The sequence below is a fragment of the Primulina huaijiensis genome, chromosome 8, assembly GCF_012295235.1.
Source record: "Primulina huaijiensis isolate GDHJ02 chromosome 8, ASM1229523v2, whole genome shotgun sequence".
Classification (NCBI taxonomy): domain Eukaryota; kingdom Viridiplantae; phylum Streptophyta; class Magnoliopsida; order Lamiales; family Gesneriaceae; genus Primulina; species Primulina huaijiensis.
The window spans coordinates 212,477-227,129 of record NC_133313.1 but is presented as its reverse complement, the minus strand read 5'-3'; the positions used below and the strand labels follow the sequence as shown (position 1 = coordinate 227,129).

The 14,653-nt window shown below is 38.7% G+C and overlaps 1 protein-coding gene and 1 pseudogene across 1 annotated transcript; both read left to right on the top strand.

Annotated features, from left to right (window-relative positions):
* Positions 1 to 221: 221 nt before the first annotated feature.
* LOC140982558 (E3 ubiquitin-protein ligase UPL1-like) lies at positions 222 to 11,361 on the top strand (annotated as a pseudogene).
* A 3-nt stretch (positions 11,362 to 11,364) lies between these two features.
* On the top strand, positions 11,365 to 14,535 carry LOC140982878 (E3 ubiquitin-protein ligase UPL1-like; the record flags this gene model as incomplete). Its single annotated transcript, XM_073449655.1, is given in 8 exon segments — positions 11,365 to 11,505; positions 11,605 to 11,751; positions 11,840 to 11,920; positions 12,053 to 12,278; positions 12,369 to 12,508; positions 12,951 to 13,057; positions 13,166 to 13,329; positions 14,230 to 14,535. Coding segments are annotated over 7 exon segments (945 nt in total), but the record flags the coding sequence as incomplete, so codon positions are not given.
* Positions 14,536 to 14,653: the final 118 nt, after the last annotated feature.

Here is a 14,653-nt window from a genome sequence, read left to right as displayed (position 1 = left end):
AAAGCTGTTGCAGGTTGTGTGTCAGTTAAGAAAAATATAATATTCTTTCTTTCTTTAGTACGAATTGGATGCTTTTTCATTTACTACCAAAAAAATATAATCTTGTTTAATGAATAATAAACTTTATTCATATCTCAAATTTAAATTTGATGTCAGAATATGAAAAAAAGATAATAAACATCCTCAGTCTTCTATCTATTTTCATTCATTCATTCATTCTTTCTTTTCACCTTCTCTGCGACAAAAACCCACCCTGCAATCGATTCACACGCACTCATAGGCTTCTCTGTTTCATTCAGACTTTCTCTAATTTTTTCAATCCCATAAGATTTCTACCTTCTGATCGCCCTCTTAAAATCCCTTAATTCCTTTTTTTTTAAATCATGTTCTCAGTTTTGATTTTCTTTTTTTAAAATATAAAAAAAGTTATTGAATGGTCGACTAACCCACCCTTGAATTGGGCAATGGGCACGTCTGATTGATAGCGAGAAATGAAGTTGAAGCGAAGGAGGGCACTTGAAGTGGTCAGTGGAATTATTTTCTTGCTCCTCTTTGATTTGTCTGAGGGGAGAAGTTTTCTTAATGGTTAATTTTACTTGCTTGAGACGGTTCTAGTTAGGGGGGAATGTCGTGTTTTAAGCTTCTCTTGAAGGTTGAATTTCTAAAAGTTCATTCTTTTAGTGTCGCATAACACTCTTTTGATCGCATTAACATACTTGTTTCCTTTGATGATAATATTACAATAGATTGCTACTGACAAGGGTTAATATGTTCTGAATAGTTACACAACGCGCCAGAGAATCCTCATCAGAGCAAAAACAGCTATATTTCTGTTTCTTTTTATATGCGTATCTTTGAGCTCCAACTCTTCTCTAATCTATATGATTTTTTTCTGGTGTTTTTTTAATAAATTAATTTGGTTAGTTATCCTTTATGTTCTGTTGTGTTTTTCTTGGTTCCTTTCTCGTTTTGTTGCGTTATCTATGTATAATTTTTACTATTTTCGGGATAACTGATATTCCTGTCGTTTTTTTCCCCCAGCCTTTTAAGAGTAAAACCTTTATCAACAATGTTTCCTCTACACCTCCAGAGAATATAGAAGATTCTTTGAAAAGTTTCTTTTGGGTGTTTGACAAGGTGCAAATTTAACTCCAGCAAACTATGCAAATTTATCTTTTCTGCTTTGATATTAACGATACTTGTAATTGCAGGGAGATTTTCATCACTGGGTTGACTTATTTAATCATTTCGATACCTATTTTGAGAAATACATCAAGCCAAGGAAGGATTTGCAGCTTGAGGACAACTCTTTGGAATCTGATCCACCCTTCCCAAGGGAAGCCGTTCTATACATTCTTCGTGTTATAAGGATAATATCAGAAAATTGCACCAATAAGCATCTTTACAGCTCTTATGAGGTTCCTTTCTTTACCCTCATTCTACCATAGTTTATATTTGAGCTGTTTAATGTTATTTAAAATCCAACATGCCCATGATGTTTTGTATCCACTCCATCGCTTTTTCGATGCCAAAAATATACTGAGTGAATATAAAATTGTTGATAACTGTTTTATAAAAAAAAACTAATATGCATCTAGGTGGTTGGTTTTGGATGATTTTGCCTGGGAAGGTGGTTGATTTACAAGGTAGGCTAAGTGAGAGAGGAGGGAGGTAGCTATCAGAAAAATCCAAGTAGAGGAGGGAATTGATTTTAGATTGTGGGAATACATATCTATTGCCAGTGTTCTGAACATATTCTGAGGTTGCAATCTTTTAAGCTTCTTATGTTCAAGAAAACCAAAAACTATAAGTATCATTTTGCCTCTAGATAAAGCTCTTACATATTTTAATTTTCGTCGTTGTTACCCTAGTTTTATGTATTTTGTCATTTGTTGCCATAGACTTGCACTTCATTGTGTGCTTTATGTGTTTCAGTTGCCGTATTTTTATCAATATTTTTTAATGGCTGTGCAGCATCACTTAGCGTCTTTGCTTTCTTCCACTGATTCGGATGTTGTGGAGGCTTCTCTAAAACTTTGGCAGCTTTTTTGAAGAAATCTAATACAAAATACATTTTAAGAGATGCTTCTCTACGATCAAGATTATTTGCTTTTGCCCAGGGATTGGGGGGGGGGGGAAGAAGGTCTAGGATTGATTTCATGTGCTTTACAAAATGGATTGGACCCAATTGCTTTCGAGTTGGGTTGCTCTCTGCATTTTCAGTTTTATGCTGCGAGCGAAACTGCAAATGAATCCACTTCTTCCGAACAGACGACTAGAGGTTTACAAGTCATACACTTATCTGCAGTTGACGCTGGGAAGGATTCGGACCTTGAACTTCTTAATAAGTTAGTCTTACAGTATAAAGTTCCGCATCACATGAGGTTTTCTCTTCTGACAAGATTGCGGTTTGCTAGGTCCTTTATCTCAGTAGCTACACGTCATCAGTACACATGCATCTGCCTCTATGCTTTTATAGTTCTTGTTCAAGCCTGCAACGATACTAATGATCTGGTTTCTTACCTCAACACCGAGCCAGAGTTCATCACTGAATTGGTTACCTCGTTGAGCTATGAAGATGCAATACCTGGAAAAATTCGAATTTTATGCCTTCTTTCCCTGGTTGCCCTTTGTCAAGATAGGTCTCGTCAGCCGACAGTATTGTTTGTTGTCACATTGGGTGGGCACCGTGGTATTCTGTCTAGCCTTATGCTGAAAGCTGTTGATTCTGTTGTTAACAATCCATCAAAGTGGTCTATTGTTTTTGCGGAGTCTCTGTTATCTCTTATTACGATGTTAGTATCATCTTCATCAGGTTGCTCAGCCATGCGTGAAGCGGGATTTATACCAACTCTTTTACATCTGCTGAAAGATGTGAATTCTCAGCACTTGCATTTGGTTAACGCTGCTGTTCATGTTCTAGAAGCGTTTATGGATTATAGCAATCCAGCTGCTGCTCTTTTCCGAGATTTGGGAGGTTTGGATGACACAATAACTCGCTTGATGGTAGAAGTATCTCACATTGAAAATGGTTCAAAGCAACATAATATTTCTGTTGACCTTGATAGTGCTGGGTGTAGTAGTTCGCAGATTTTCACAGATACTTTTGCTGAGCTTGATAGTTCGTAACCTCTTTATTCTGAAGCTTTGGTTTCGTATCACCATCGGTTGTTGATGAAAGCCTTATTGCATGCTATATCTCTTGGTACTTATGCACCTGGGACAACGACTCACTTGTATGGCTCCGAAGAGAGCTTGTTGCCACATTGCATATGCATAATATTTAAAAGATCAAAAGAATTTGGTGGTGGCGTATTTTCACTGGTGGCAACTATCATGAGTGATTTGATTCATGAAGATCCTATGTGCTTCTCTGTCTTAGAAGCAGCTGGTCTTCTTTCTGCTTTTATGGTTGCTATTATGGATGGTGTTCTTTGTTCTGCGGAGGCGATTACTTGTATACCACAATGTCTTGATGTTCTTTGTTTAAACAACAATGGTCTTCAGGCTGTGAAAGAACGCAATGCTTTGAGGTGCTTTGTAAAAGTTTTTACTTCCAAAACATACCTACGAGCCCTTGCTGCTGATACTCTTGGCTCATTATCTAGTGGTCTGGATGAACTAATGCGCCATGCTTCGTCATTGCGTGGCCAAGGAGTTGACATGCTGATAGAAATACTGAATAATATTGCAAAAATTGGATATGGGCTTGAAGTAGCTTCTTAGTCTGCATATTCTTTAAACTCTTCTGAACCTGTTCCCATGGAAATTGAATCTGAGAATAGAGATTTACCCTTTGTAGATGTTAAAGATTCACATAAACCTGAAAGTGGATCGTCGGAATTAATTCTAGATGTCTCATCGATGAATGTGGAATCATTTTTGCCTGATTGTATTAGTAATGTTTCCCGTTTACTCGAAAAAATTCTTCAGAATTCTGATACGTGCCGAATTTTTTTCAAAAAAAGAGGGATCGAGAGTGTCTTGCAATTGTTTACTTTACCTCTCATGCCCCTTTCAGCTTCTCTTAGTCAAAGCATCGCTGTTGCGTTTAATAACTTTTCTCATCAGCATTCTACCTCACTTGCTCGTGCATTTTGTATATTTCTGAGAGAACATTTGAAGTTAACAGATGAGCTTTTGACTTCAGTTGGGGGATCCCAATTTGCTCAGGTGGAATTTTTTGAAAGAGTAAAGATCTTAAGGTGTCTCTCTAGTTTGGAAGGCATCCTGTATATTTGCAATTCTTTGCTAAAAGGTACTACTACCATTGTCTCTGAATTGGGTTCTGCTGATGCTGATGTGTTTATGGATCTTGGCAAGGTTTATCGTTAAATTCTTTGGCAAGTATCTTTGTGTTGTGAGTTGAAGGTGGAGGAAAAGCGGAATGTTGAATTGGAGCCTGTAAGTGCAGATATGGGGCTGTCTACTGTTGTTGGGAGGGAGAGTGATGATCATGCTAATATTCCATCTATTAGATACATGAATCCTGCTGCTATCAGAAATGCACATCACTCACATTGGGGAGTTGAACGTGAGTTTAGACCGATGGTCCGTTCAAGTGAAGGTTCAGGTCGTCGCAGTCGGCATAGTTTGGCTCGGCTTCGAGGTAGCAGGATTGGTAGGTGTTTGGAAGCTTTCCAAATGGATTCTAAAGCTGGACCAAGTAATGCAGAGATATCTTATGGTGAAATGAAGCAAACGAGTCCTGAAATACTGATTTATGAAAATCTCAATAGGCTTGCTTTAACAATACGCTCATTCTTCACAGCTCTAGTGAAAGGTTTTACTTTTCCAAATCGTAGAAGGACTGAAACTGCATCCTTGGTATCTGCTGCTAAGAGTGTTGGAACTGCTCTGGCAAAAAATTTTCATGAGGCCTTGGGTTTCTCGGGTTACTCCAACTCTAGTGGACATGATATATCACTTTCAGTCAAGTGTCGGTAACTGGGAAAAATTGTGGCTGACATGGTGGCTCTTACATTTGATAGCCGGCGGCGCACTTGTTACAATGCTATGATTAATAATTTCTATGTCCATGGGACATTCAGGAACTTCTTACAACTTTTGAAGCAACAAGTCAGTTGCTTTGGATCCTTCCTTATACTGGTTCGGCTTCCGGTACTGATATTGTTAAGATTGGAGAGGGAGGCAAACATTCTCAAAGCTCTTGGCTGCTTGATACACTACAGAGTCATTGTCGTGAACTGGAGTATTTTGTTAATTCTGGTTTGCTGTTATCTTCAACCTCAGTTTCTCAAATACTTGTGCAACATGTAGCTGTTGGTTTGTCATTGGGCTTATTTCCTGTTCCAAAGGACCCAGAAGCCTTCATTTGCATGTTGCAGTCCCAAGTTTTAGATGTGATACGTCCCATTTGGTGTCATCCTTTGTTTCCTAAATGTGGTCCATGTTTCATCACTTCAATCATTTCATTTATGATTCATGTCTACAATGGTGTTAGTGATGTAAAACGGAGTCGTGGTGGGTTGTCTAGAACTGCGAGCCAACATTTTATGCCTCCTCCTGATGAAGCAACCATTGGGACCATTATTGAGATGGGCTTCTCAAGAGCACGAGCAGAGGAAGCACTAAGAAGGGCGGAAACAAATAGTGTTGAGATGGCAATGGAATGGCTGTTTAATCATGCGGAAGATCCTGTGCAGGAGGATGATGAGTTGGCTCGTGCACTAGCTTTATCTCTTGGTAGTTCATCAGAAACACCTAAGATTGATAGTGTTGATAAATCTGTGCTTGTTGTAATAGAGAAAGGACAAGAAAAAGCACCTCCTGTCGATGACATCCTTGCAACAGCTATGAAATTGTTCCAAGGCAATGATACAGTGGTTTTCAGGCTGACAGATTTGCTTGTGACTGTTTGAAACCGGAACACTGGGGAAGACCGCCTGAAAGTTATTTCTTATCTTGTTCAGCAGTTAAAGTTGTGCCCACTTGAATTCTCCAAGGATAGCAGTCCACTGTGTATGATCTCACATACTTTAGCATTGATTATTTTAGAAGATAGAAGTGCTAGGGAAATCGCTGCACAAAATGGAATTGTCTCAACTGTAATTGATATCTTAATGAATTTTTTGGGCAAGAACGAGGCTTCAAATGGGCTCTTTTTCCTAAATGTATCGGTGTGTTGCTTCTCATCTTGGATAATTTGTTGCAGACCAGGCCCAAATTATGTGGTGATGCTAATGAGGGAGCACAAAATGGTCCTTCATCTGACTCAACTGAAAACCAATCTTCTGAGACAAAAAATAAATCAATTCCAACTGTTGAAGATAAAATTGACTCTGCTTTGGATGGATGTGGGTTTGCAGATATGCTTGGAAAGCCAACTGGTTATTTGATGATGGATGAGAGTTCTAAGGCACTAGGAATTGCTTGTGACATGATAAAGAAGCATGTATCACCGATGGTAATGCAGGCTGTTCTACAGTTATGTGCTCGGTTAACAAAATCACATGTTCTGGCTTTACAATTTCTTGAAAGTGGTGGCATGATTGCCCTTTTTGGCATTCCAAGAAGTTGTTTCTTTCCCGGATTCGTCATCTTAGCTTCTGTTATCATTAGACATCTTCTTGAAGATCCTCAGACATTGCAAACAGCCATGGAATTGGAGATACGCCAAACTCTAAGTGGAAATCGACATGTTGGTGGCACATCTGTGAGGACATTTTTGACAACAATGGCACCTCTTATATCTAGAAATCCAGAGGTCTTCATGAGAGCGGCAGTTGCCTTCTGTCAGTTGGAGTCATTGGGAGGGAGGTCCATTGTCATGTTGTTAAAAGATAAAGAGAAAGAAAAGTCAAAGGCAGCTGGTGTCGAAGCTGGAGCATCTACTAATGAATGTCGTATTGTTGAAAATAAGGCTCATGATGGGTTTAGTAAGTACTCTAAAGGACATAAAAAGGCTACATCAAATCTTACTCAAGTGATTGATTTTCTTCTGGAAATTGTGTTGACGTATCCTATGCTGGAGGAGGATGATTGCACAGGCCATCTAAACTCTATGGAGGTAGATGAACCTACCACCAAAAAAAAGGTAAATTAAAGGTCGATGAGATGGTAAATTTAGGATCAGATGGTTTGTCAGACCAATTGGCTGCCTTAGCTAAGATGACTTTTGTGCTCAAATAATTGGGTGACATTTTATTGATGTATGTTCATGCTGGTGATTTTATTTTGAAACGAGATTTGGAAATGTCTCAATTGCGCGTGTCTGGTCATATAGGCTATCCTGGACAAGGGGGTGTAATTCATCATCTTCTACATCGTCTTCTTCCCCTTGCAGTAGATAAATCTTTTGGCTCGGATGAATGGAGAGACAAGCTTTCTGAAAAAGCTTCATGGTTTTTGGTTGTTTTGGCTGGCCGTTCTAGTGAAGGAAGGAGAAGGGTGATCAATGAACTTTTCAAATCTCTATCTTCATTTTCACAAGTTGAGGATAATCCATCTTGTAGCATTCTGTTACCTGACAAGAAAATGCATGCTTTTGTTGACTTGGTGTTTTCCATTTTGTCAAAGAATTCTTCTTCAGGAAATTTACCTGGATCTGGGTGTTCACCTGACATTGCAAAAAGCATGATAGATAGTGGTATTGTGCATTGCTTATCGGACATTCTTCAAGCTATTGATTTGGACCACCCTCATGTGTCGAAAGTTGTTAATCTCATATTCAAGTCTTTGGAAAGCTTGACAAAGGCTGCTAATGCAAGCGAACAAGTTCTTAAATCTGATGCATTAAGTAAGAAAAAAATAATTGGCCCAAGTGGAAGGTCCGATGCTCAACATGATGGAATTCCAACTTCTCAAGAGTTGCAAACTGCTGAGGACGGGAGCGAGCTACATAGGGCCATCAGTAATACTGGTTTAGAAGCGTATCCCCAAATTATCCCTCACAACGATGGTAATCAAACTACAAATTTAAATGTGTCCATTCATGAAGAGATGAGACTTGAGGAGATTCCAAATGCTAGTTCACGTATGGAACCTGGGTTGGATTACATGAGGGGGGGAATGGAAGAAAGTCGTGCCTCACCCAATACAACACAGATTGAAATGACATTTCATGTGGAGAATATAGTAGATCACGATATGAATGATGAAGAGGATTTCATGGGTGATGACGGCGACGACGACGATGATGGAGAAGATGAGGATGAAGATATAGCCGAAGACGACAATGGTTTGATGTCCCTAGCTGATACAGATGTAGAGGATCATGATGATACTGGCATTGGAGATGAATATAATGATGATATGGTTGATGAAGAAGATGATTTCCATGAAAATCGTTTCATTGAGGTGAGGTGGAGGGAAGCCCTTGATGGCTTAGATCATTTGCAGGTACTTGGACAGCCAGGAACTGGAGGAGGGTTAATTGATGTAGCTGAAACCTTTGAAGGAACAACTGTGGACGACTTATTTGGAATGCGTCAATCTTTTGGTTTTGAGAGGCGGCGTCAAGCTAATAGAACTTCCTATGAACGATCAGTTACAGGTGGGAATGGTCTTCAACATCCTCTCCTTTTGAGGCTATCACATTCTGCGGATTTGGTGTCAGTAAGGGCTTCTGGTGGAAATACCTCCCAGGATTCGGAAGGTGCTGAAAACCTTGATTTGGCACATTTTTATATGTTTGATGCTTCCATTCTTCCTTATGAAAACTCTCCTTCTAATATATTTGGTGACCGACTTAGTGGGTCTGCACCGCCCCCACTAGTTGATTTTTCTATTGGCTTAGAGCCCTTGCATGTGTCTGGTCGAAGGGGGCCAAGTGATGGCCGGTGGACTGATGATGGTCAACCCCAAGCTGGCGGACAAGCCACTGCAATTGCACGGGCAGTTGAAGAGAAATTCATTTCTCTATTGAGCAATAATGTTACTACTGAAAAATTTTCATGAAACCTAGCAGTTCCAGAGAAACAGGGGAGAGATTCTGTCACTGCTGGCAATCAACAGGCGGATATTGTTGATACTCTACAGAATGATGATACAAGTCACAATAATGACGATCAAGTTAATCAACTAGTTGAACCGCATTTACTCGAGAATGGCAACACAGAGGTCCTCGCTGAACAAGCTGGTGTGGCTGCCAACAAGCAAGGGAAAATGTTCCAAGTTTGATTGTTAGTGATAAAATTGAAATGGGGGAAGGAAATGCTTTTGGCAGCGAGTCATTGGAGACATCATCTGGTTTGATTGCTCTCGTTGATATGACATCAAGGGATGGTATTCCATCTCAAGAAGAGGGTTCTGATAGGTCCATAGTTCCAGATAATCAGTCCAGTTCTCATGCTCCATTAATTTCTGGATGATTTTTGCAAGATGTTAGCAATCATCATGCTTCATCAAGTCCAAAAAATAGTGATGTTGAAATGGGTATCGCTGTAGCAGAAAACAGTCAGAATGCCCAACAATTACCTCGGATCGAGATCAATCTAGAGGGGCCATCACTACAACAAAGTGGTTTGATTGTTCGGGATTCAGGTCAAGCAGATGAAAGTAGGTTGAATAACGAGGCTTCAAATTCAAATGGTATAGATCCAACATTTTTGGATGCGCTTCCAGAAGAACTTTGTGCTGAGGTTCTTGCTTCACAACAAGCTCAGCCAGTTCAAGTTCCAGCTCCTACTTATGCACCTCCTACGGTTGAAGATATTGATCCTGAGTTTTTGGCTGCTCTTCCACTTGATATTCAAGCTGAAGTACTTGCCCAACAAAGAGTTCAAAGGATTGCGCAACAATCGGATGGTCAGCCCGTTGATATGGACAATGCATCGATTATTGCCACCTTTTCTGCTGATCTACGTGAAGAGGTTCGTTGTTTCGAATTGTAGACCTATTGGCTTTGGCCAAATTTGCTAATTTTGCTTCTATCTGTCAGGTTCTTTTGACTTCTTCAGAGGCTGTTTTATCGGCATTGCCATCTCCATTACTTGCTGAAGCGCAAATGCTCAGAGACCGAGCTTTAAATCATTATCATGCTCGCAGTTTGTTTGGAACAGCCAAGGCCTCAATAGTCGAGGAAATAGATTGGGATTGGGCTTTGATAGGCAGACAATGATGGATAGGGGTGTCGGAGTCACTATTGGTCGTGGATCTTTTCTATTAGAGAACTTAAAGTTGAAAGAGTTTGATGGAGAACCACTTTTGAATGCTAATGGCTTGAAAGCATTAATTCGCCTATTACGACTGGCACAGGTAGTTCAGAATCTTGAACTTAAAAATAGCTTATTTCATAGATTGCGGAATACAGACATCTGCTGCTTTTTCAGCATTCTCTTTATTGTTTTGATCATGTGTGAATTAATACTGAAATATAGTTGTTTTTCACTTTTAGCCTCTTGGGAAAGGTCTGTTGCAGAGACTTTTGTTAAACTTATGCACCCACAGTGAGACAAGAACTATTCTTGTTCGTCTTCTGCTTGATATGATCAACCCCGAGACTATAGGTATAACTGGTGGAGTGACAGTAAAGAATGCACACAGTCTTTATTGATGTCAGTTTGATATTAATGGTCGATCCCAATTGCATGATGGTATGAGTAAATCTTTTTTGTTTATGATGTTCAATATTTTGTGATTTGGATTTTGTTCTTACAAAAGTAACCTTTTTTCAAGGTGTTCCTCCAATTGTAATGCGACGGGTACTTGAGATTCTGACCTATATGCTGGCATTGCCTGTCTTCTTTTCTACTTTGAGGACTCAAATATTTCTGAATCTGCCAACATAAGTCACCCAGGAGGAACGGGTGATAAGGGTAAGGATAAAATCACTGGAGAAGATCACCATCTTAGCCTTTCTGAAAGCTCACAAAACGGGGATGTCCCATTGATACTGCTCCTTAGACTTTTAAACCAGCCACATTGCTTGCGGAGTGTTGCTCATCTAGAACAGGTAGCTATTCTCATACTATCGTGTGTACCAACTGCTCCTCAAGAGGTTTTGCATTATCGTAGTATTTAATGCTTGTCATGGTGTAGGTCATGGGTCTGCTCCAGGTGGTTGTATTTGCTGCGGCAGCCAAGGTCGAATTTAAGTCTAGTGTGGCAGAAACTGCAGCTCGGACTGAAAATGTTTCTAATAATGAAACTGCAAGCGACATTCAGAAAGATCCTCATGTAAATGAAGTAAAATCTAATCTTCTTGACCAGAGTTCCAGTGCTTTGAACTCCAAAGCAGATGGTCAAAAAAGTGATACTTTTCATGATATTTTCGTACGAATTCCGAGGCAGGATTTGCATAATCTCTGCAGCCTTCTAGGGCATGAAGGGTATTATTTTTAAATTCTGATTGTTACCTATTTTTTCTTTTATTAAAAGCATAGGGTTTTACCTTGCTGTTCATATCCACCACTGTCAAGGGTCCTATTTGACAAAGGAGCTCTTCTTTTCACCACTGTCAGAAACAATCCAACTTTTCAGCCAAATCCCAATTTTGTTTATCAAACCGAACATCTCTCTTATTTCAGATTTGTAGGCCGTGTGGTAATTATTCGAATACCTATTTTGAGCTTGAAAATTTATAGCTCTTTGTAATTGTATTTTCATCTTCTAACATATCAGTTGTTACCATCCTATTTATAGGTTGCCAAAGCGCTGTTTGATGGACAATTGCTGGATGTTTATTTCACTCGCTCCTTCTACAAGCACATCCTTGGTGTGAAGGTGACTTACCATGACATAGAGGCCGTTGATCCTGATTACTATAAAAATCTGAAATGGATGCTTGAGGTGAGTGGGACTAAGAGTGCCACCATTTGTTGTTTAGCCAAGAGAGTTTGTTAAGTAGTTTCTAAATATATCCTTTTCCTTGTGACAGAATGATGTGAGTGATATACCAGATTTGACATTTAGCATAGATGCGGATGAAGAAAAACGCATCCTTTATGAGAAAACATAGGTACATATATAGGAATTATATGTAATATACTTCATTGGGAAGTTGTGCCCTATTGTATTGCTAATTTCAACTCAAATGTTACAAGACTCCTGGACAATTAAGCATCTCTTATATATGTGCTATTATGAAAAGGTTACTGATTATGAGCTGAAGCCGGGAGGAAGAAACATAAGAGTAACGGAAGAAACAAAGCATGAATGTGTAGATGTTGTAGCTGACCACATTTTGACAAATGCTATCCGGCCTCAGATCAATTCCTTTCTTGAAGGTTTCGATGAATTAGTACCCCGAGAACTTGTATCTATTTTTAATGATAAAGAGCTTGAATTATTAATTAGCAGTCTTCCTGAAATTGACTGTAAGTTTACACACTTTTCTCCTTTCTCAATCTCATTTAATAATTTTTATTGTCTTAGAAAATATCCTCGTGATTCGATTATTTTTGCAGTGGATGATCTGAAGGCCAACACTGAGTATACGGGCTACACAGCAGCCTCAATTGTTGTTCAGTGGTTTTGGGAGGTTGTCAAGGGTTTCAATAAGGAAGATATGGCAAGATTGCTTCAGTTTGTGACTGGAACCTCCAAGGTGATTTGGCTAATCTTGAATCATTTGAAATTAGTTGTGTGGCTAATTTGATTGTCAATATCTAAAGTAACACTCAGCTTCAATTTGAAAGGCATATGTGACGATTTGCACCATGTTGTTTCTAGTCTACTGAGACAAAATGATTCTTGGACGGATTTTAGCTATGTTTTTTTGCAACAGCAATAAAGCTTGAGTGTGTGTGGTTGTGTGAAAGATAGAGCATTAGAAAATAAATGCACCAAAAGGGAGGAACTTTTTGAGTTTGACATGTATGTCATATAAGATTACTTCTTGGCATAGTTTTCATCATGGTGCAAAACAATAAAAAATCCCTTGGATATATATAGTGGATATCTTCTGATAAGTGCTAATTTAGTGTGCATTGTTATCCTTTGTTGATAGAAAGATTTCTTCCAGCACTAAATTTGATTTTGGCTTTTAGGTTCCTTTAGAAGGTTTTAAGGCATTGCAAGGAATATCTGGTCCCCAGAGATTTCAGATTCACAAAGCATATGGAGCTCCGGAGAGACTTCCTTCAGCTCATACCTGGTAAGTTCTTGTAATGTGGAGTAGAGAGTTGATAAATTCGGTTCTTGCTAATTAAATGCTTGTTTTGCAATCTTATCCTACAAGTTCATCTTTTTTACTTCTTTCTAGCTTTAACCAGTTGGACCTACCAGAGTACTCTTCAAAGGAACAACTTCAAGAACGTGTGCTGCTAGCAATCCACGAAGCTAGCGAAGGATTTGGATTTGGTTAAATTATAGTGGCACGTGGTGTTCTGTAAAAATAGCATCCAGGTTCCTCATTGCCATGTACGTGTTAGTTACTTTTTACCTTCATTTAGTTTCATTGCTTATCTCTAATTTGACTTGGACAGTCTGCATGTTCTTTCTTTGGCTGTATCTGTTCCAAGCATCATTGAAATAATGCACCTTGTTTTACTGATCCAATTGGAATCCCTAAATCTCAATTTGAGATGCACCTGGAATTGTTGGAATGTTGAATTTTTTCAAATTTATCAATATCTACAAGGCGTATCTCTATAACATTAGCACTTATCAAACGATTTTTAAATTGCTTTTTGGTGGTCAGAATGTGAATCCAAACCTCGCAGCTGCAGCACTAATGATTGTGCATACTAATGCAAGAATATTTACTTCCATAGTCTCATCGGTTTCTGGAAATCTGTTTCATGTAGCTTGGCTTAGTTTTTTTTTTCAGGTTTGTCTCAAATGTGTCCTCAAAAATTGAGTAGTCAAATTTGAAAAACTTTTGGATTTGTACGAGAACATTGGTTACCCGTTCCAAGTTTCAATCTCCAAATCTTATCTCACCATGAATAATCAGCTTTTAATGTCGTAGCCTTTTGTTCTTCATTGTTTTGTGACTTTAGAAAACATCTTGGTTTCAAATCTACCAGTCAGTAGTAAAAGAATGTTTGTTTTATTACCATAAACTGAAAGGTTTTCATAACTCTCACATGTTTCCTCCTGATACACATAAATAACATTACGAATAGAAATGTTCTGAAACTCATCCCATTTCCCAGTTTGGGTATCTTTCCTAGCGCTGTATTTTGGTAGGATACATTCATTATCACACAAACTAGACAACTGACTGCCGTAAATGCGTTAGTGCATCCAGAAAAAAATGCAATGAATGTACTAAATTTGTTTCCTCTGAGATGTGATACTTTAATTTGCAGATAACAAATCCAGATTTGATTAATCTTTCGAGTACTTTTCAAAGATACAGTGGACCATGTCCTCTCCTTCACATGGATTGTATGTCATTGGCGGAAGGATCTTTCTATAGCTCCAGATTCAATTTATTTAGTTAGCTTCTACCCTGAAAACAGGAAAATGTCTAGTGTTTTGGTTTTCTACTGTATAGATATAACATAATAAAGAGTGGCTTATTAATTGCAATATGCAATTGAATTTACTCATTTTGAAAGCCCTTTTCATCCAATCATGTACAGGTTTTGATGCTTCTATTATTAAATAAAAGTCACTATTCATTCATTCGAGCCTAAGTTTCTATTTTGTTATTAATATATGTTGCAGGTTGTTCGTCGTTTGTTTCCCTTCATTTTGTTGCAATACACTCAACATATGCTTGATGCAATGCCTTCTTAAAGCT